This window comes from Neopelma chrysocephalum, unplaced genomic scaffold, assembly GCF_003984885.1.
Source record: "Neopelma chrysocephalum unplaced genomic scaffold, ASM398488v2 Primary Assembly neopelma1_44, whole genome shotgun sequence".
NCBI lineage: Eukaryota > Metazoa > Chordata > Aves > Passeriformes > Pipridae > Neopelma > Neopelma chrysocephalum.
In genome coordinates, this window is record NW_020897703.1 from 27,972,411 (window position 1) to 27,996,139 (window position 23,729).

Genomic DNA, 23,729 nt, shown 5'->3' on the forward strand with positions numbered 1-23,729 from the left:
AGTAATAGTTGCTGGTATGTATTATAAACTCTACAGTAACAGTTTAACTGCTGGCCACAAAAAACCCCAAACAAACAAAAAAAAACCCACCAAAAATAAAAACAAACAAAAAAAAAACACCAAAAACCCCCACTAAATTAATAAAAGCTAGTAATTTCTTTTACTTCTTGTAATACACTAATTTCTCCAGCTACATTGAGAAAGAAGTTGTAACACCAAGTATATCACAGCAGTTTCACTACTACTAATCCGTGTAAATTTACCTTCTGGTTTGCATAAAATTCAAACTGTTGGCCCAGTGCACACATTCACCTTTCCTCTTCAGAGCCTCAGAAGTTGTGACAAATTCTGTCCTCCCTGAGATCCCTTTCTTGCAAGAGATAAAACCAGACCAAAAATGTTCTGCCTCTTCAGCCTGCAGATCAGTGGCTCTATTCAGGTCATCCTTGCAAAAATATTAATCCACTGAGTGTGTGGCTTACTCGAGTCAACTCCTGCCATTGCCTGCAGGAGCTCAGGATTCCAGAGCTTAACCTTTGATATGAAAATGGCTGCAATTCACTGTTATTAGTGCATGGGCACATCACTCCTATTAGGGGGTGAGGTATTGCCTAGAGCAGGATACATCTGCTTCTAGTCATAAAGCAGGATTTGCTTCACGCTGGAGCCAACTGCCATTCCAATATTCCATACACCCATAGATGCTATGAGACTGCATGTGCCCTTTCTGTACTTACACATCCCCTGCCTTTGTTATCTATAAATGGCAATTTCTACTGGAGGGCAGTTTAGCTGATATGACATGCTTTCTACAGATTGCCCCCTGTTTTACTTTCAAACATTATATAAATGCATTTTGATGTCTTTTCTTTTCTTTTCTTCATGTTCAGTGATTTTTACATAATTCTGTTTGACTTTTTTTTTTTTTTTTTTTAACATCTACTAAATATTTGCAGCAGCTTGCTGAGGATACAGACCACTTCGGCGAGCTCCAAGCTGAGAGGCAAAACTTATTCCTGCCCCTTTGGATATGGTGCTGATCTCTCCGTGCCGGTGATTACGACAGCATTCCGCGGCGAGCAGAACAAAAACCACCAAAACTGCGGACGGAGCATCGCTCCCTTTGGAATGGCGAGTACCAGGAGTCCCTTCCCGGTCCCGTGTGTTTCACCGGGAGCGTTTCCCGTGGCTGCAGCGCCCTCTCCTGGCGCACGGGCGGAGCCGGGAGCGCCCGGACGCGACCCAGCCGCGCTCACCCAATTGCTGCCGCCCCGTGAACTGCGAGGAAACCCTTTGTAACCGTTTATTGTGCGATTCGGTGAATAAATCGGACCCAGAAATGAATTAACCAGGGAAGAGTAACCCATGCTTTGAAGGGCAGCCGGTTCTGAGCAGAGGCAATCAGGATCTCATTGGAAAACGACTGTTGAAAGGTATCATCAAGTTTAAGTCATGGATAATCCTTAGGATTCATAAAAGCCTTAAAATACAAAACATGAAAATATCTACGTATTTGCAGATTTGAAGAAAACGACAAGAAAATACCCAGGACACAACGTTTTATCTTAAAACCACTGAAAACAAAACTGCAAAGTTGTGGATGAGGACATTTGGCTTAATGAAGTATGAACAACTAATGAGATCCAGGAGCATTAAACTAGGCTTGTAAAGAATTTCAATAATCATTATTGATGCTAAAACTACTACTAGTGTCACTGAGTTTTCCATGAGGTCTGTATGATGAAGTTTCTCAGAAAAAGGAGCCAGACAGGATGGCTAGCTGTGTATAAATACACAGCTTCACAGAGAGGGCAGAACAAGGGACAGATTGCATCTTTCTGGTTTGGGATATTTAACATTCAAAGCAACATTTCAAAACAGCTCCTTTGCCTCTCTCTCTCTGTCTGCTACTTTCTAATTAAAGCACAGATAGATTCTTTCACAGATGTAAGGACCCAGAAGTTGGGAAAGACAATTTAGCCTTTTGTAACTCATCTTTAACACTTCATTTATTACTAAATATCCTCTATTTTTAAATGACCTGGGTGCTCCTGCAACAACAGCCTTCCCCGCTGCCGGAGGCACTGGCAGAGATTCATCATGCTGGTGACAGCGAGCGCCTCTGCGCTCGTGGCAGCACATTGTGCTGCCATCTGTAAGACGCTGGCTCAAGAGCAACCTCAGGATTCCCTCTCTTCTGTAAAAACAAGGTACATAGTGCAGATGTTAAGAGCTGGGCCTCTGAGCATGCTGACCACACTCGTGCTCAGAGGACTCCCTGCTAGCTGATTAATGGGGCAGCATTAATACCAGCTGCGGTGCCGAGCACAGAGCCAGGATGGTGGCCTGAGTCTCAGGGCCCTGGCAGCGCTGAGGGCCTGGAGAGGTAAATGTGGCTCCCAGGAGAGGCACAATTTCCTACAGCCATGGGTTGCCTCTGTAACTGTGCATTTTCAGCTACCTAAGGAAAAAAAAAAAAAAAGATGGAGATTTGGCTTTCTATTTTCAACTTCATGTCACCCACCTCAACAAAGCATTAGCAAGGCAGGGTCTGATCTCCTCTTTCTTCTCACCAAGAACTAGCACGCACATTAAAAGCCTGAATTTCAGTAAGAGCAAACAACTGAAATCGCACACAAAACTCACAGGAGTTTGGAAAGCTGAGAATATCAGACTTTCTACTGATTTTAATACTATTTCAGTAAAGACCTGCTCTGCACTTCAACACATCCATCTCCATGTGAACGCTCCAGTTAGGCAGTGTCTGATGAGAAGAGGCAGATCTTTTCAAAGCTGATTACAAGTTCTGTTTCAACCTAGAAAAAAGACTGGATTGCACTTCCCATGGTTTTTTAGGAGGCTGTTACATATATCTAAACAGGTTACTTTTAAGAAAGTTGTAACAAGCAGAAGTGACTCAGTTCCTTATAATAATAGGACATCTTACTGACGCTGCGAGTTTTCTGATGCCTTTTCTTTTTCCTTCTTCCACTCTTTATTTAAAATACTTGCAGTCTCCACTGTTTTACTGCAAAAACTGTTTGTAAAGCAAGAATTGTGCTGATCACATCAAAACTCATTAATATAACTTGTTTTTCCATTATTAGCACCATCTGAGCCTGTTGAAAGCCTTAACCAGGGCTTTAATTTTTCCACAGAGAGCTTTAAATTAATTAGTGGTTTACATGCTAACAAAGAATCTGATACATTCATAAATCAATCTAATGCAGAAGGATTACCAGAGGGTGGAAACCTATTCAATGGGGACCTCGCATTCACTTAACATGGTGGGTTTTTAACAAAAGGGTGCAGGTGTGGAATAGATGGGTACCGGGAAGAGCCCATGATAATCACTTTGCATCACTTAAAAACGCAGCAGGACACATGGTAAATCAGAGCCTAGGGCCCACCCTAAGTGAAACCCATGTAGATATAAAAGGCAATATCATCCCACTTTAACCTTCACAGTTAAATTGCCAGAGTGGTACAATTTCTTTTATGTAGGTTACAGGCCACTGAACTAATGGAAAATAGAGTCAAATCAAAGGACTTGGATGGGAAGTACAAACTAACTAAACTGTGTAACATGGACATAAATACTTAAGTATCAAATAAAAAAAGGTAATATTTTTTCTAACTATTAAATTAATCCATGTTCTTAAAACATGATATAATTGTGTATACTAGGCTTTTAAACTAGTTTCTGCTAACACAATACTTACTCTGCCATGTAACTGTGGCAGCATTTTTCTCATATTTTTTCTAACCCAGCACTGTTCACTGTTAAGAAAACTTCACCAAAATGAACACTTTTCCTGGTTTTGTGTCCAAAGGTCTAAAGTCATGGACTTAAAAAATAAAAAATACTTTGATGACTTAAGCAGTTTTCAGTCTTTACTATGTTTTGAAATAAACTTTTGATCTGCTTTGAAAGCTGCTTATTTTAATAATGGGATCTCTGTCACCACAGACACCTGCACATTCCCCATCAAATGCAGTAAGAGCTGTACACAGGCAAACTGATTGTCTCCTTTTTCCTTACAAAATGGTAAAATATCCTTGATGAGTCAGAAGAGACATGACTAAGAAAATTGTGAACATGCACACTGTGAAATTAAAGACCGTGAATGACAGGAAGAGCCAAACAGCAATCCTGGCTCAGTGCTGCTTAAACTTTCAGGAGATGGATTGGCAGTAAGTAATTCTGCATTTTCATAATGGATAATCAATATTTACTGATGGTGGTTCATAAAATAAAGAAACCTGAGTAATTGTCAGGTATTCAGTCTGAATTATTCAGTTCTCCTAATGAAAATAAGGCATAAATACATACTCAGTCCAATATATGAGGTGTCAGATTTTCCATACAACCATAAGGAAAAAACATATGACAGATTATTTGTATATTTTTGGTGATGAACATTTATTTGAAATGAAGTATCTTCATTTCATCTTCTATAGTACCTTCCAGTAACAAATCAGTCATGAAAAACAACTCTGGGACATATTAAAAGCCCATCATTTTGGGGAGTGCTGTGGTGCCCACACACAGGTACCACACACAGCACACACTGCCTGATCTCCAGCTTCAGCTGAAGCGTACTCAGAAAAACATCTCCTCATACACATGCATTTCATCATTACTCACCTGATGTTATTCTAACAGATGTACAAACCCATTTCTGAGCAAAAATACCACAGCTTAAGTAGTTTCTACAGTGTGTGCTTTGTATTTGTCATTGATTTTATACTTGGCTGCAGCAGTTCCTGTGATGCTGGGTGAACCCGAGCAGGAAGGACAGGGAAAACCCACTGCACCACATGTCCTTGCAGCACACCAGTGACAGGGCAGCACACACAGGGACAAGGCACACACTCCCTGCTCACTGACCCTGCTCACCCTAAAGATGAGTGCGGTTTACATAACGTGCTCACCTCTTACCCTCATGACCTATCTGTGACAGCAAAACCCAAACAGTGGGGGTTTTTTTCAAAGTAGGAAACACTAGAGGGTATTAAATGAGGTGCCATCCTGCCAAAGGCTTGTGTAATGATTTGTACAGTTCCTGGGACACAGGGCAGCAGTGTGGCAGCACAGCCCATCATGCTTCCTGCCATGCTTCTCATCTGCTGTAAGAAATGTTCTCCATGAGACTGAGTGAGACACTGAGGACTGCATTAAAGGTGGCATGTGCTGCCACCTGCGTTCTTCCCAAATGAAGGAGTCAGTTCCCCGAAAACCTTCATGCCAATCTAACCAGCACAATAAACAAAACCAAAATGGGAGCGAGTCAAGGCAATTAGCTAATTAGTGATTAAATAAAGCTGTGGCCCATCACTGGCAGGGAGGCAGCGGGGGTGCCATCCCTTTGATCCAGAGGAACAGCCGGTGACAGCACAGCACAGCCCCTCGGGTGCCCTGTGGCTGGCTGGTACCACTGCCTGGCCTCCTCGCTGCCAGCCCCAGGGGACTGCATGCTGTCCCCGTGGAACGTCCATCACACCAAAAAGAGCAGCACATGGGCTCTGGTGCCCTGCGGGCAGGCTGCTGGCAGCCAGCACTTCTCCAGAGGAAGCCTTGCCGTTTGCCAAAAGCTTGCTCGCTCAGAATCCCTCGCCGAAATTTCGCCATGAATGTTTGTGAAGTGTTTGCTCCAAACCCAGTGTGTGCTGCCGGCTCCTCGCTGCACACCCTGGCAACACAGCTACACAACTTACTTCATTCCCGGCCTCCCATTGCGTTCAAATACTCCAGCCCCTGGACCCTTACTGTCTCGTACTGCTCACAGCCCAGCAAGTTCATTAATGTTAATTAATGACTGCTGTGTTTCATATTAAAATCACCAGCTCCGAGCTCTGAGACACAAAGAACTTTCCATACATCAACTGCTTCAAAGAAATTGTCTCTACAGGCGCACTTGCCCTCGGCTCTAGTTGCAGGATAATTGTGGATATTATCCCTCAGGGAAGAGGGGAAAAACTACCCAGTATTTACCTTGAGGGAAGACTGAACACCCATAGAGCTACCTGTCACCTCCTAATGGGTTACAACACTTGGCCTCCCAACAAATTATGCAAAATTACACCCTAGTTAGCAGGGAGATGTGATTAATCCCACAAGCCCATACTGAAAGGCACAAGAAGTGTCTGACGCTCTGCAGATGAGACCATGAGGTTGGTACATATACCAAAAGCCTTACTAGCTCTAGAAGGTTAATCAGTATTGCTCATTTCATAAAGTTTTGGATTATCCCACTAAGTATATTTTACACTCAATATATTATATTATTGCTATGCCTCCGAGGGAATGCTAGTTTAAAAAAATTAAAAGAAAATATTTTAAATAGAGTAAACAGCTCTTCCCAGATTTTGACATTTATTTACACTGAAAACTGAAATGCAATTGCAAATCCAATGCCTGATCTTTGCCATTCTTCCTCAGGCAAAATTACTCCTGGAGGCAGCAGGAGTTTTATCTCAGTCACAGACTCTTGGATTGCAACTTAACCTGATAAAAGTTTGTTTCTCAGTTCCTCCAGGACTTCTGTGCCCATGCACACACATTACCCACCGGCCAGGCTTCCCAACTGCTTAAACCCCATCTCAAAATCTTCTTGTGGCCAACAAAGCCTTGCCGCAGACCCAGGGCAGACACATTGAATGGGAGAGGGTAGAGACTCCCACAGCCAAGCTGGGCACGCAGCAGGGGCTCAGGGCAGATCAGCCATACCTGCCTGAGCAAACCCTACTCATCTCCTTCCCTTCTCTGCAAGGCATTTAGAGCCCATTCAGAGCCCCTGTCCCAGTAGAGCCCCCACAAGGCACTCCCAGATCTACAGAGCCAGGTGGGGCCATGGTAAGAGCAATAGATTCAGAGCTGGTTTTTCCTTACTTAAGTAAGGAGACTTACTTAGGTCCCTCCAAATCTCACTTCATTGTATTAATCACTAAGGATTTATAAAATGCACTCACTGGAGGCAGGTGGGATTTTAAGGACACTGCATCACACAGCTCATGGAGCATCCACTCCTCAGAGACCTTCTACGGCTGCTCCCCACTAAGTTAAACAAACTTGGGACAAAAATTCTTTCACAACCAACTATGCAACTCACTCAGATCAGTAGCAGTTCCACGAGTATGTTCAAGGGGACTTGTTTGGATTTTAAGGTTTTTGAACGGGTCTGCTTTATCCCATGGAAGCTTAAGACATTTTATCTTAAGACAGGGACATACAAACTCCTTAACAGATGGGAACGGTTCCTTAGATATTAAGTAATTAAGCACACTCAGCACATGTTGGCTCCTAACGAAAATTGTTTTGAAGAGATAAGGCTCTCTATAAATTGAGGTTTGCGGTTAACCAAAAATCTGCCATTTCATCTTTTGCTCACAAGGCTAATCTCATGAATAGCTACGTGAAAAATGAAGATACAAGAAGCATTACATGATTTACAAAATTATCAGATTGAGGATTTTTTTTAAGCTTTCATGCTTGCGTTCTTCCATTTTTTCTGTAGTTGGCTAAGTAAATCCACCACATTTTGATCTGAAATTGCATTTCTATGCTTGCCTTGCTTCCAACTCTAGTAAGGACCATCAGCGGGAAAAGGAAACAGCTTTTCTCTACCATGGTTTTTCCAAGGAAGCCAAGGTAGAGCCTTGAGTTTCCTGACATTTATGAATACATCGTCGGCAACCCTTTGTTATGTCCAGGACAGCCTTAGTGCTCCGGTGACCACCTTCAGCAAGACCAAACGTACCGACGGCCTGAGGCAGTAAGACAAGAATTGCAAAGCAGCGAGTGGCTGCAGCTTACCATGGCTCCTTCACTCTTACTCTGTGCAACTTCTCGCTGCAGCCGAGCCACAGACAGCTTCTCCCTACGGAAAGAAAAGCGTGTGAATAGCAGTTCATTTGTCCCCATTGGAGAGAACGCAGCGCTTCCCCATTGGGATGGCATTCCTGTACATCACTGGGGTAACCCTCCAGGCAGGCCCTGCTCTCCTCCTCATGTTTCCCTGCAATATTTAGTGGCTGCATTATTGTTTCATTTTGTGGCAGTTTGACAGAGCTGTCAATAAATCAACTGAATCCAAACATCATTTGCTCCATTCAAACAACAAAGTAGCTCATCATGCCAGCGATATGGAAATAGACTGTGCAAATCAGATTGTGTTATTTATTTCCCTATAGCCTTGCACATCAGCTTTATTCTGCACCATATTACATAAGCCAGAAGGCTGCTGGATCGTCAATAAATACACGAATAAAATTGAAATCAAAACAATCTATTCTATACCTAAACACATTGTGCTGCATTTTGCAACTACTGTATTAGATTTTTTTTTTAATTAGCCTTTTTTCATACAAGATCCTTACCCAAATGTTTGGCTCAACTGAACTAACAATTAATTTGCTTAATTAAGGACTTGGCAATCACAACACACTTTCAAGTACATTGAAAAGTTGTAAGAAAGGAATGAAAAGTAGAGTTTAGCATACATAGAAAAGGAAAGATATTTTCACAGTGTATGGACTGTGGAAACATAGAATATACCAAGTATGTGAACTGCTAAACCTGGAGTCGAAGGTACTGCAGGAACTGACAACTGCAGGAGGGGTATGGGAAGACAAGAATTTGGTCTGGAAGCTCAGCAAAGCAGAAGCTACTTTAGAGAAAAAATGGGACTTAATCAACCTACCATAACATAAAAAGCATCTGTTATAAAATTTGAAATTTTCTCACTCTACTGGGACTTACTGGAAAGAAAGACCTGAACTATCCCAGTGCAGCATCCTGGCACTTACCTGGGATATATAAAATTTTTGCCTCAGTGACTGCTCAGTGTAGTGCCAATACAAGAGTGCCAGTGGCTCAGGCCTGGTGACATGACCCTGGGTCAGAAAGCATCTGTTCCAGGGCTGGCAGGACCAGCCTGGCGCCGCTGACGAAGGGCTCCAGCCATGAGCCCACTGGCCATGCCATCGGGCTTTCCTGACACAGTTTGAGTCAGGAAAGAAAACCTTCCTGCTGTGCATTGCAGGGAAGTACCAAGTCTTGAAATCACACTGCCATGTCTTCCAGTTCTTGCAGGAAAGAAGATCAGGGGCTGGAAACTCTGCCCCACAAAAACCCTCAAAGGTGCCAAGCTATGGCAGAAGGAGGACTCTGTACCTACTCCTGTCATTGACTGGGTGACTCTTATTCGCATGAAAAACTAACTGCTCCACAATATCTTATTCCCAAATTTAAAAAAAAAAAAAGTACCCTTTAAACCATTTCTCAGGAACCATTTCTGCCACGGAAGATCTGTGCATACCTGCCTAATTACTGTGGAATGACAGCGCTCCTGTCACTCAGCCACAGCTCAACATATGCCTGGGTCACTGAACCAGTTCCCCCTCTCCATTTCAGTAGATGTGGTATTTAAGTTAAGTCTCCCTAATGGTCACCTGCCCCCTCATGCTCGTTAAACCCACACGACAATCCCCACACAGCTGGCAAAGTCTGGTTATCGTGTTAACCTCAGGCACTGCTAATACTGTGATTTGCAAACAGGTATGATGTTGAAACCACTTAATATTGGCAAAAGTTGAAGATGATACAGCCACAGCCCTGTAGAAGTTGCATTTGTGTTCTCCAGCGTGATATCAAGTTCTTCCTTTGCACATGTGAAAAATTACAGAACGTTGAGAAGTGGCATTAATACAGCATTGATAGCTTAACACAGGTATCCTAAAAACAGCTTCTAAAAGACACGTACAACCCTCCCTCTTCCTTGCTCAGATACTATCACAGGCAAATTACAAAATTGGTTAATCCTATTTTAAGGATTTAGTTCATCTGCTGGAAATAGCCCCTCGCATTTTTGCACTGCTTCAGTGCCCTAATATGTTCTAGTGGAAAAAGCAAATATTCCCTTTGAGGAGGTTTTGACCTTTTAATTGCAAACCAAATGCCTAAAGATATTTTATGAGAAAATATGCGGGGGGTGAGGAGAGAATAAACAAGCAAAACCCCTCCTCACACCACTCCTCCATACATTTCCTGCCAGTGGTCTGGAGAGATTTATTTAGTTATGCCTCCTACATCAGGAATACTCCTACTTCCCTCTCTCCATGTTACCTCCAACATGGAATCAGTTTCACATTTCTGGAATTTTATTAGAGTAAATTCCACTCAATCTCAATTCGCACAGAGGGCTCCTCCTAACGATGCCAGGCTTCCCTCTCTGGGTGAGGATCCTGGCTGAGGTTCAGAAAGGGCTTCTTTAGCATCCCAGTGAAGGAGAGCAAAGATTGGCATTCTCATACAATGTTTCTAACATTGCTGATATTAGGAACAAAACCACTTTTCAACAGCAGAAAATGAAAAGAAACCTGACTATCATGTAGAAGAAAAAAAATCTGCCATAGTGGATACAGAGGAGCCATCTGTTCCAACAGCGTCTACAAATAAGTCAACTTTGAATCAAGCAAACTCCAAGCTCCTGCTTCATCCCTCCCACGCGCAGTGCCCAGGTGAAGGAGCTGTGCACTCACAGCCAGACCCACACAGATGGTTACCTTCATCTGGGCAGGGCGCACAGCAGAGGTTCAGCGTGCCTGTGGATCACAGTCATCCTGAGACTACTCCAGGGAGCTTCATTTGTGATGCCCTTGGCCCATCGCCCACACTGAGCCATTTCCCACTACCTCTATATAAACATACACGGGTGTAATGGGTAAGAAATGTGGTCAGAATCCTGTTACAAGCGAACAGCATTTAACACCAATTTGCAGTGTTGCAAGTTTTCATACAAGATACGTGACAAGAGAGAACTTGTCATGCTCCATGTCTAAGCAGACCAAATAAACCCTTTGGTCACTATCCACCATCTCAGTCAGTTCTTATTAAGGCAACAACTTCAGTGACTACTCTCAGCCCCAATTTTTAACATGGTGTTACAATTCAATAATCATTTTACTATAATAATAAGCTTTTAGCTGCTTTAGCCTTTCAGATACTTCAAATGCAAAGAACATTTGACATGCAGCTTCAAAGTTAATCCTGTTCTTTTAATCTTTGCTTTTAAATAGGAAAAAACAGTAGCATTATTTTGTTCCTATATAGTTTTGTTTATTTTTAATCAAGCATGTTTCATCCCTATAGCTTTATTAATTAACAAAGTTAATTAGCAACTGCAGCCAACCTGGAAGGAAACAAAATCTTCTCCAAGGATTTTAAAAAATTAAAACATGTTCATTGAGAAGTTCTCATATTCGCTTTTGAAAAAGCTCCAAATGATAAATGGTTTACAAAAATGCTCTTTGAAAGCACAGTTTATGCTCTTAAGTTTGAATATTTGTATTGTAAGTGGCAAAATTCCCAGCCAAGGACTTTGCAAAGAAATAATTAAAGGAGCCAAACAAGGATTCAATTATACTCTTTCCAGATGGAACCAAGCACACAAGTAGTCACTGTGTGGATGGAAGAAAGATCCATTTCAAGTCTCAGTATTGCTAGAGATTAGTAGAGTATAGTAGAGTATAGTAGAGATTAGTAGAGTATAGTAGAGATTGCAGGAGCTTGTTCTAAAAAACAACAGTTTGAGGAAAGCCCATTTAGTCCAAGAAAAACATAAATGTGCTAAATAATTCTGCAAATTCACAGCTCTCCTTAAAGTAAATTTTCTCCTCTCTCTCCTTTCCCATCACAAGCCCCTACCCATCCCCTAATTCTGAACAAATGCTGATAATGTTCCTGATATGCTAACAGATATCGTCAGATCAAACACCACAATAAAAACTACACGGGATACTTGAAAGACTCCATTTTTCTTAGTTGTTCTTCTTTGTATTGCCACTTTACATCAATACAACAAACCCAAAAGCTCTAGCAGTGAACATCAGCTTCTCACATTTTGATTTCCATTTTTATTTTGAAACTTCAGATTCAGAAGGTCTTAGATACAAGGCTTTGCTTCTCCATCTAACACAGAAAGGTATTACTTAAAATACCCCCTGGATAAAGTTAAAATATGCTGAATTTTATCCATTTGCCAAGAACTCAGCCATACAGAATCAGGATATATTTTCGGTGGTAAATAATGATTTTAGCATTTTAATGAAGAAAAGTAATTTTATCATTAATGAATAACACAGACAAGACACAAAAGAATGGAAAATGTCTTAGAAACATCATCTAAAACTGAAATTAATGCTTCAGCAAACCTTAAGCTCCATGACCCACTGGGAAGAGAAAGGATCTATCCCACCCTGACATTGCCCTTTTCTGTCCTGATCACACAGGGCAGCCCCACAATCTGCCAGTGTGCATTGACAGGTCTTGTATTTTCAGCACTGACAGTCGCAGATTTCAAACTTCTCTTATTTTCTCTTTCCTAAGTAAACTCTTTCCTAACTAAACTCCTCTGCAGAAAGAATGAATGTGGACAAAATTTAACAGGTATGACAGGTCCCAAGTTACCCATCTGTTTCTCTAGTCACCTTTTTTTTTTCCAAGAATGGGCAAGTGTTTTCTACATGTTTCATCCTGTCTTGGAAACTTTCACTCTGGAGCAATTTCATTTAGAAGTGGTTAGTTCTGCACAATAAAGTGAACCCCAGATTTTCTTGTCATTTTATACTTTCCTCTATTTGTAAAGCCAGAAAATCACCACGTGACCCACTGACAAAGTCAAGCTTTCAAAATACATTGAACATTTGTTTTATTATTGGTGACTGTGGCCAAGCAGAGTGAGCAAGTTACATGCCAGCAAGTCCTTTTGCGCTATTTTGGAGAAGAGAAATTCCAACCAAGTTTCTACTCTATGCTATCGCTGTGAGATTCAGAAGCTGAATAAATACTTTGTTCTCACAGGGAAAAGCAAACAGAAAAGTGGCAGAGACTCAGAATCTGAATTTGCAAGGCCTCCCAAACCACTGTGCCTTGTAACCACCCCTTGTTTATCACCTACCAAAATTATTTCTCCTTAAATTTCCCCCCCCCACCATATCATTACTTGTAGCCACAGCATTGTTTTTCAAATGAACCAGAAAAAAGCACAACTAAACCCCATTAAACATGGATTAAACATAGCGTGGTGCTAACAACTGACCTAGGGGCAGGGCGCTGGTTTGTGGAGAGAGACACAGGCCTGGCTTCCTTCAACTCTTGGTTTTCCAGGGAGGGCTTCCCATCTGAATGCTGACCAGGCTTGACCTCATCGAGTCTATGAGATCTGACAAGGGAAGAGCCGAGGGTGGAATGGCTGCAGTGAACTAATGCGCCTCTTTCAGCTCCTATTGCGATCGCAGTGGGCAGCGATGCCGCAACCACCCTTCTGATCAACAGCCACGTACAGAGAAGGCATTTGGTGCTTTACAAATGTCAGCCTCGTGTGCACTGGGAAACTGGGCTTTTAGAGTTGTAATGGTTTAACTAGATCTGGCAACAAAAGAGTCATCTTGCAAAAAAAACCCCAAACAACTTCATTGTAAATTTAAAGCTGAGCAAAGTACAAGCTTTATTTAATTGTTTTTACAGTAATTGCAAAGACTGGAGTTACAATAACAGAAGTACCAATGCTGTCAGGCAGAAGTAGAATAAATTGGATGAGCCACCAGCAAGGCACAGGCTCCTATTTACTGCTAATTTATTTGTAATAAAAGATAAGCATACAGAAAATATAATTTACATTAAACTTCTCTTCTACAAGACATGATTCTGCCAAATCCACAGAAGCAAAACAGGTAGTAACTTACTTAAACTGTATTTTCTTTAAGTGACACTAACAGCAAAACAAAATTATAACTATAATCTAAAATAGGTATCAGCTATCCCCATGGGCTCCTCACTATTTTCCAGTGCATTTTAATGTGTATTAATCTGACGAAGAAGTTCAAAGTTGACCAACTAGTTACTTTCCAGAAGCATCCAAACAAGACACCAAATACAAAAGAAATACCATGGAAAAAAATCAGAGGATAACAGTTCAGAAAGGAGGAGGCAAAGAGAGGAACATTGCAAGGGCAGAGCCTTCGTTATAAAAGCAAAAACATTGTCTTTGGCTAAAAAAGAGAGGCAGAGCCACGGCAAAAAATTAGAAAGGAAAGGTTATGAGGAGTCCATGGCAGATTATCATCGAGTTGTTTTTATGACAAATTACTCTCCCAGCACAGGCTTGGCAGTCGAGGTCAGCTGGGCACCTGAATAGGGTAATTCTCCTCTCCTGAGCACGTGCATGGGGATGGATGGCAATGCATTTCAACAGGAGCATCCCCTCTCTGAGGATGGCAATCTTTATTACTTCATTGACATTTATTGTTTTCAGCACTGAAATTATGAGTGCAAGGCTCTTGTTTTAATGATTCATTGGTATTTCAGACAACATTTCAAATATATCTATCTGTTGGTGTTGGAGTGCCTTCTTCCATTATTAGCGCTGATTTCACAACGCTGTCCACCTCTCAAATTTTGTACATATTTGGGCCAACAGACATAGTTAGAGTGGTCTACACATAAAGTTTAAAATGTTGGGGTTTTTTTCTCTTGAGCTTCAAGAGGGCTTTTAACCTCGGTGATGTAAAGAAGCCAGCAAGTGAAGAGCAAATGCTTTACAGAGACCTTTAAATAACTTTCATTAGTAATTGCTAAATAATTAGAATGACAATAAACAGAGCCATCGAGCAAGACATGGAGATGGTATCAACCATCACAATCAATGCAGTTTCTTGACTAAGAAAAAAACAGGCAAAAAAAAAAAAGTGATTCTTTCCCCATGACGCACACATTTGGTTGCAGGAGAAAAGATTAATGTCTGTATGATACAATGCCAAATCATTGAGATAATTATGAATTATACCAAGCAATCATTTCACAAATCTCCTGGATCATCTCACTTATGACCATTATTCATGAGATAATGCACTCAGCTGCAATTTTTTTTCAGATATATTCCTCTAAAGTCTTTCTTTTGGGCTGAGATTCCAGGCAGAAGAAGAAAATGGGTGGGGGAAAAAAAGCTGAATTTTTTATGAAAGACAAAAATGGAGGAAATGAGGAAACCTCCCCCCCCTTTTCCTAGTCATCTTTAAAGTCTGCAGATAGTAGTGGGAGATACTTACAGATTTATTTTAAAAAACAGCCGAAACACAAACCTTGCAGCAGGCAAGGTTACACCTGGCTGTCAAGTGCAACCTCGAGTATGAAACACCAAAATCTAAATGCTAAGTAAAGCCAAGTAAACAGCACTAGAGTATTGAACTCAAAAATACATCTAAAGTACAAGTTTTCACATTATAAATTCAATAGTCCATGCATTATGTAAATCTTGTATTTATAGAAAGCAAAATTAAGATTTTAGCAGGGCAAAATCCTGTACAGATTTGCTCTCTCGTTAAACCTTTTGATTCAATATATCCCAACTAAACTACTAAAACCCACTACTGCAAATAAATGAGCACTGGATCCGTCCCACAAAATTTGTTATTATCAAAAGTGGTACATTAACTATAAACCTTACTGTCTCTGTTCTGAAATCCACACCATAAAATACCGAGCAAAAACACTTTGACAAATTCACAATGCAGTAGTTTGGAATTTCTTGACATAAGTGACTGATTTATCAATTTTAATGTTACATTAGCAGTAATATTTGTATTTAATGCTGTATTATTTCTGCCAATAAGTTGCAATCCAAGAAGCATACAGTGGGAATTTGTAATATTAGGCAAGCTGCCAAGTTCTCAAAGACTTATCATGGAAAACCTCAGTGTTCAAAGAGGAAAAAAAAGAAAAAGAAGAAAAGGACTAATAGAAGGCAGTTTGGAATATTAATTCAGCAAAAGAAACTTTAAATTATAACATAGGCAGCTGTTGCACATAGATCCCCACCCTTTACTACAAGAATTACTGCCTGCTCTTTTTTTCAGGTGCTACTTTTAAAGAGTATCTTACACTAATGAAAGCATGTTTAATCGAAGCCCTAAAGTGCTCTAAAATAGTACCAAATTTCTTTCTGAGAATCCTTTCACAATACAAGGCCTAAAGTTTGCACTTCTCTAATTAAAACACTAACTGTAGTGTTTATCTTCTTTCTGACAGCATCCTCAAAACAACCACATCATTCTTATGACCTTTTCCAGTACAGGTCAGTGTGGAAAGCAAATTTCACACTACCACCCTTCCCTCTGGTACACTGCTAATTCAGCTGATCCTCCCATAGTAGTATATGGCCCAGGAGCTCCACTTTTTTAAATGGGATGACAAGACACCTCCCAGTTTAGCTTGACAGTGCAGCTGTCAAGTGCAGCAGTGGGTAAACAAAGAGTCACAGGGTCATTGCTACATGAAAGTTTGGTCCATGGAGAATAGACAACAGTTTAAGTCACCACCTTGTAATCCCTCTTATTTCCAACACAAACAATTGCCACTCTTCATTTCACAGAATGCTTTTTTTTGGTCCTAATCCCCAAATACACCTGCTCTTCTTGCTGGAAGCACCAAAGCCGGTGACATAGGACTTGGCAACACATAGAGCTGACAAGGGCTTGGCAACACATCAGTCACCAACACAAGAAATATGTTGCTAAAGCAGATATTGCTTCCAAACAAGTCAGATTTTTATTTCTATGACCCTGTGACACTGAAAGTAACAGCAGAGATGTTCTGCCTACTTAGGTATCAAAAGATTATATTTTTAAATGCACATTCAAGAAAGAAGAGAGAGAAAGGACGAGACAGGAACCACTATGTGTAAGGATACTTGGCACACCTTGCCTGCCCCTCCATGTGTCATTCAGCAGTTCTCCTATACTCTGGATTTCAAACCAGCCAACAGCTCTAGGTCATGCATCATCACTGGGGCAAGCATAGCTGTTTCTCCTCAGTGCAATTGCTCTTAGTCTTCCAACTTGTGAGTGCGTAAATTCTCACTTGCTGTATCCTGTTCATTTTTACTCTGGGTCAAGCTGCTCTCTAGACTAGATGGAGTCTCAGTTCTTGTGTTTCTAGTTGGGGTTTCTGGATGGTTTGCAGTATCAGACCTTACATACAGATACAGATTTATACCATTTTTATTGCATTGTTTACTTGTGTTTTGGGTTTTTTTTTTCCTGTAGTGGTTTGACCCTGGCCAGATGCCAGGTACCAACTAAAGCCACTTTCTCACTCTCCCTCTGCAACTGGACAGATGAAAGAAAAAAAACAGCTAAGGATTCATGAGTTGAGATAACAGCTGGGAGAGGTGAGTTACTGATTACTTTCTCAGGCAAAACAGACTCAGAGTGGGGATATTACTTAAGTCTATTACTAACAAGATAAGAACAAAAAAGTGAGAAATAAAATAATCTTAAAAACACTTTCCTTCCACCCCTCCTTCCTTCCATGTTTTCCCTCCTCCCGCCCAGCGATGCAGGGGGACGGGGAATGGGGATTGCAGTCAGTTGTTGTTTCTGCCACTGCTCAGAGACAGGAGTCCTTCCCCTGCTCCTGTGGGGTCCCTCCCACGGGAGACAGTCTTTGATGGACCTCTCCAGTGTGAGTCCATCCCTCGGGCAACAATTCTCCCCAGACTACTGTCCCATGGGTCACTCCTCCATGGAGTGCAGTCCTTCACGGATGAGCTGTACCGATGTGGGTCCCCCACAGGGGCCACAAGTCCTACACGGGAAAAACCTGCTCCAGTGTGGGCTTCCCTTTCCACGGGCTGCAGGTCTCTGGCAGGACCCCGCTCCAGCATGGGCCTCCCACGAGGTCACAGCCTCCTTCGGGCATCCACCTGCTCCAGCATGGGCTCCTCCATGGGCTGCAGGGGGGTCTCTGCACCCCGATGGTCCTCCATGGGCTGCAGGGGCACAGCTGCTCCACCATGGGCTGCACCACGGGCTGCAAGGGAACCTCAGCTCCGGTGCCTGGAGCACCTCCTGCCCCTCCTTCTGCACTGACCTTGGTGTCTATCTTGGTGTTCCCATGTTCTCACTTTGCTCTTCCCTGGCTGGAATTCTGTCTGCACCACAACCTTCTGTTCTTAAATGTGTTATCACAGAGGCGTTACTACCATTCCTGATTGGCTCGGCCTTGGCCAGCAGCAGGAAGCCTGTCCTGGAGCTGGCTGGCATTGGCTCCACAGACAGGGGAAGCTTCCAGAAGCTTCTAACAGAAACTATTCCTGTAGCCCCCCCCCACCTCCGCTACCAAAACCCAGCCACAGAAACCCACTACATTTTCCTAAGTAAATATTTGGAATCCAGAAGGTATCTCCTGCTATATGATGAATTCTCTGCTTTGTAAACCAAACAGAACTAGCTGTGAATCCCACACCCCGTGAGCCATTTCTAGCAAAAATGAATTATTATTTTCACTGAGCCTGGACTTCAGACGACCTTGAAAAATGAAAAACAAAGGAATAAGCAAGCAAACAAGGTTTTCTTTTTGCAAAGGACTTGGAAGTTGAGCTAACAAATCCCCCAATCACTGGTTGCTCATATATATTTTTTCTCTGGAGATTTGTCATATGGAGATGATGTGCTGTGGAAATTCTTTTGAAAGGACATGCATTTCCCTAAGGGGTTTTTAATGAGAATTTATTGCTCATGAAAGATTCAGGATTGGCAACACTTCAGTCTTCAGTTAATGATCTTTGTTTATTAACATAAAATGCATCACACTTAACAGGAGTGTAACTTTCCCAACTAATGCATCAAAGCACGAAAGAATTCTCACTCCTTCAGTCTTATTCCCTGAGGCTGTCTGAGAGGGTGTTAGCTGAAATTTATATGGTTGATCTCTAGGAAAATGAAGTCAGAACCCTTGTTTCACGTAAAGCTGAAAACCATGGAAACATTTTTTCATAACCAAAATTACTCAGACATAAACTAACAGCAAGAAATGGCAGTAAACTGCTATTACTTCTCACAGCACCTATTCCTTCCACACAAATCTTTTACCAGCATCGGAAGGTCTTTGCTTAATCCTAATTCTAGTTACTTTTAAATTCCATGGGTAACATTCATGGAAAGTGCTGATTCCACACCCTGTTAGTAAATTACTTTGGAAACTCAAGGAATTTCCAAAAGAGTGATGAAGGCTACAGGCAACTGGGTTTGCAAACCAGAGATCTCAGAAACACACCACTAAGCCACCTCTTGTATTTCTAAGGAAATAAAAAGGCAGAAATGTTTAGGAAAAAAAAAAAAAAAGGGAGACAAAATGGGGTGTAAAGCACAAAATCCAAATACATTGTTTTGGATACTAGGCCCAACGGGATTTCGATACTAAGCTCAACCAAATTCTTAGAACCTCCTGCTTTCTTCATAACTACCTTCCCTTCTGTTCTCCCCAGGAGATTCATCCAGTTCTCATTTGTTTGCGAGAATGTTTAGAAAGGTTTTTCTCCCAGCTCTCTGCAAAACCTTTCACTTTTCTCCTACAATCCAAAAAAGATGTCTGATCTTGCTTCATTACTGGCTGACCTCTTACCTCTGTTTTCCAACCCTTTGTTCCCAGATCATCACAACAATTCTTAGTATTCTTTGTAATCTCTTTTTTTTGGGGGGGTGTTACGCAGCTTGATGTGTTTCTATCCATCCAGAAAGCCCACAGCATGAGGACTTCACGTTTTCTTAACAGGCTGCGCTTACTATTTCTTTTTGCTCTCTGAGCTATATTTATTGTAAACTCTGTAACCTTCCAGATGTCACTCGTGTCCTCTTTTAATTGAACACTGAAATACCTTGAAAAAATCATGTGGCTAAGGAAGAAGATCAAAGTGATTTTATTGTGCTTTGTTCACTGTTGTCCTCTCTCTTGATTTTTTTTCTTTACACAATCGTTCAATACTTACTTATTCTGGTACAAATCACTAACAAATGTGCAATGACCTTCCACTCACAGAGAAAATACAAAAGAGAATCAAAGTTGCTCAGAAAGAGTCCTTTTCTTCACTGCTTAAATTGTTTTCTTTTTGTTATTTCTTGTAATTTCGTTTTGCACCCTCAAGAATAAGAATGCTGTTCTAGTAAGACCCAGAAATAGTGCTCAGTCAAGTGGACACATTTCTACTGGGAACTGTCTCCACTTTAAGGCCAGAGCAGCTGAAACTCAGATCAGGCCCCTGGAGCAGTGTTTTCTGTTGCAACCCATCATTACTCTCCTTCATCATCTCACCTGAGAGATTAGAGATTTTCTTCTCACATCATTTTACAGAAAATCAAACAAACTGAACAGTGAGATTACACCTTTGGGTACAACAAAACAACAGCTCCAATTTCCTTGAGCGTTACCTGTACACTCATAGATAGAGAATTGGGCACTGGGATTACAAACCAGTAACACAGAGTACTTTGTACTCACGAACTCATCAGAATGAGTCCAAGCATATGCCAAACCAGTCTATCACATATATATATATAGAGAGAGAGAGAGATGTTGTCCATACAAGAGAAAGCATCCACATATAAACCGTATTGCTTCCATATTTGCTGTGAAATCGGCTATTTAGTTTTACATGTCTATATTCATGGTTTCTATGATTAAAAGCATTAGTGCATCTATTCCATCATTTGAATGTATACTGTAGTAGTGCAAAAAAAAGGAATAAACCAATTATGAAAATAATTTCAGGTATCCATCCATTTTTTTGTAATTCTGAAAGTAAAAAGCAGTTTCCTAAAGGGGTTTTGAGATCAATTCTGCCAAAATGATATTCTGTAAAATTATTCTCATTAATTGTACTTTAAGAGCAACAGGTTATTTAATGATGTGCAACAATTGGTTCTTGGGTCACCTGTAAAGAGCTACTGGCACAAACACATCACCTATGGCACATGTTTTGGGTAGATACAGCCCCTGGAGTTGTCTTCCAATAGGACTCTCAGGAAATGACAGATAAAATAATTGAAACAATTATTTTCTGAGAGCATTTCTCAAATGTCTACATAAAACATATTTAAGAGGTACCAACAGGTAATAATTGCAGAGTTTTCAGTTTCATGAATGTGATCCTATTTATTGAATGAAAAGATTTGGAGAGAGAAGGTAATTCAGACTTTCCTAAAAATCTCTGTGGACTTCCATAACCTACTAGTTTTGCGAAGAAAAAAACAGATCAAAGCTAATAACAGGGATTCTTTTTTTTTTAATTTAAAGTGATGCTGTAAGAAATATCCTTGGAAAAAGTTATAAATTGATGGACTTCCCTCAGGCTAGGGAACGTGTTTCAGTGTGCCTTGAACAAAATAATGTTCTCTACACCACATCTCACCATGCCAGGAAGAAAACAAGCAGCATGCTGAAAATCACTTTGAAGTATCCTTCAGTAACCCAACACACAAATTCATATTCATGCAGCCTTACAGCAATAAAATCAGTTCCATGCTAATGATATAATTGTTTCTTCTACCATTCTGTCTATAAAAGAAGACTAGATAAAGTCAAAGGCAGTGGCCTCTGGCTGATTATGTGTTTTGACAAATTAGATGATTAACTGAAACCTCAAACTCAAGATTCGTGGCCTCAGTAGACTTAGAAGAGGAGAAGAAAAGCTTTGCTGCTGAAAGGACATGGATCTACAGGGACCTCAGCCCAGACAGGGAGCGCTGCTCAAAGAGCAGTGTTTGTACTGCTCACACAGAGGCTGCCACTGCACACAAGCTTATTCCAATATAGAAATTTTAGCTGTCACTTTAAATAATGGAAGCAGCATATGGTAAAATATGCAAAATGCTTCCCAACACGTTCAAGTAGAGATGGAGAAACTAAGTTATCAATGACAGTTTTACCACATAATACACCAATGTAACACTTAACAACACTGAAAATGAAATCCAGACATATCAGTGGAGCAATGGCAGTATTTTTATATTTATGAAGCTGTTTAAATTCACGTATAGTCAAATCACAACTACAGTGGCTGCCTCAGAATGAAACAGAGAAGACTGAATAGCAACAGGCACAAGATCCACTTATGATGCTCAAGCTGTTTTACTGGTTAAAAATCACATCCTCTGGTGCCCTGAACTTGCTTTAGTACATCTTTAAAACCTGCTCTCTGAATATTAAATGAAAAAACATTATCAAGTGAAACTTGGGTACTGTCTATCTTTCGGATAGTACAGCTCAACAAAGTTGGGTCTGAACTGTTACTTAAAACTTTTCCAATTATTTGTGATGTGACCATTATGAAAATGGTACTCCCATAATTTTACAAATAAACACAATTAAGAAAAAAAATCTTCCTGTTCAAAATCTGAACTGGGGAAGCAAACACCTTAAAAAAATAAAATCAAACTCTTGGGGAAGTTTAAATTATGTTTCCACAGAGACATCAGCCAGATCTGCTCTGTGAATGAGGCCAGCTTCTGAAAGCTCAAATAGCATCAACTTCAATGGAAGTTCAATTTCAGCAAACAAAACAAATAATTTAAAAGACATGGGTGAATAAGGATTAAAATGTGCTAGTGTTCAGGAATTTCCAAACTTATTAAATGCATGTTAAGAAATACTTAAAATATTAACTGTCTGAAGTATTAAAATGGAACAATTTTCAGCAGTTCAAATGCCAACCAGACACTTAGGCAAATCTACATTTCCCCAGTTTTCACAAGAAATAGCATGTTTTGAAACCAATTTGGTGTTTGAATAAAGATCCTTGCCATTTGCCACGTCAGAAGGATTCCAGGATTGTATTTGGGTAATGAACTGTGCTCTGAAATTACTTATAGTCATCACCACAGTCAGCTACATCACCCTTGGTAGGAAGCAAAATTAAAATCACACAGTGTTCACGTAGCATCGCCGCAAGTATTACCTCATTTACAGAATCAGGAAAAGGTCTGTTCCAAATCAAAGTATTGATTATTTCAAAATTTATTTCCCCAGTCAAAAGCTATAACAAGAAAATAAATCCAATAAGGGGTATTTTCCAATTAAGTGAGCCTAATGTTGATTTTAAGTTACTTTAATATTAGAGATCATAAAACTAGAACCACACTTAAAGTATCCAGGTTAATAAAGTAGGAATTAAAACAGCCATATATAAAATCAGTGATAAACTTTGTAGGTAAATCTCCTGCTTCACAAGATGGCCAAGCCTTTAGTATATATGAGATCAAAACATTCGACAGAAAGTGTTGGGCATCTTGAATTTTTTCTGATTACACCCAAGGTATACGTTTACCTTCATTTCAAAGCATTGGGATGGGGCTGCAACAAGCAACTACTTTAAGATCCAACACCAATAATCTGCATTTTTCTTAAGAGAAAGCCAACAGACACAATCTCCTCAATGCCCAAGGTTCATTAGCCAAATTGCAACTGTGGCTCTTAACAATGGTTTAACAAGAGTGCATAAAGAGCTCAAAGTACTTGTATATGCACAATATATATTTCTATTGGTCCAAGTTGCTACACGGGTGTTTAGAGCTGCTCTAAACTCAGGGGATTGATATCTAAGAGATGTCTGTGTTCGCTTTCCTTCCCGAAAGTCTCCAAAGCAGGACACAATAGCTACTCCTTTTTCATCAGGCTGCAAGAACCAGCAGATTTTGATACGCTAAGATGCTTCCATGTTGACACATTTTTCTTAACAAGATATTGTCTTAATTAGTTTCATCTGCCATTTGGAAGTTATCTAGAAGACATGTTAAGGATTTTTTTAGTGAAGCAGAAAAAACCCATATGTTTTCAGACTGCAGATTATTCCTTCCTATAAAACCAGTACCTGCTCATCACTGTACATCCAACAAAA

The 23,729-nt window shown here is 40.6% G+C and overlaps 1 protein-coding gene across 5 annotated transcripts in view; it reads right to left on the bottom strand.

Moving 5' to 3' along the window:
• The window catches only part of NCKAP5 (NCK associated protein 5), a 371,875-nt gene that overhangs the window by 199,729 nt on the left and 148,417 nt on the right, over positions 1–23,729 (bottom strand). For all 5 annotated transcript variants that reach the window (XM_027679099.1, XM_027679100.1, XM_027679101.1 and 2 more), the window contains exon 4: positions 7,817–7,880. In XM_027679099.1, coding sequence (XP_027534900.1) covers positions 7,817–7,880 — 64 coding nt within the window. The remainder of the gene's footprint in view (positions 1–7,816; positions 7,881–23,729) is intronic.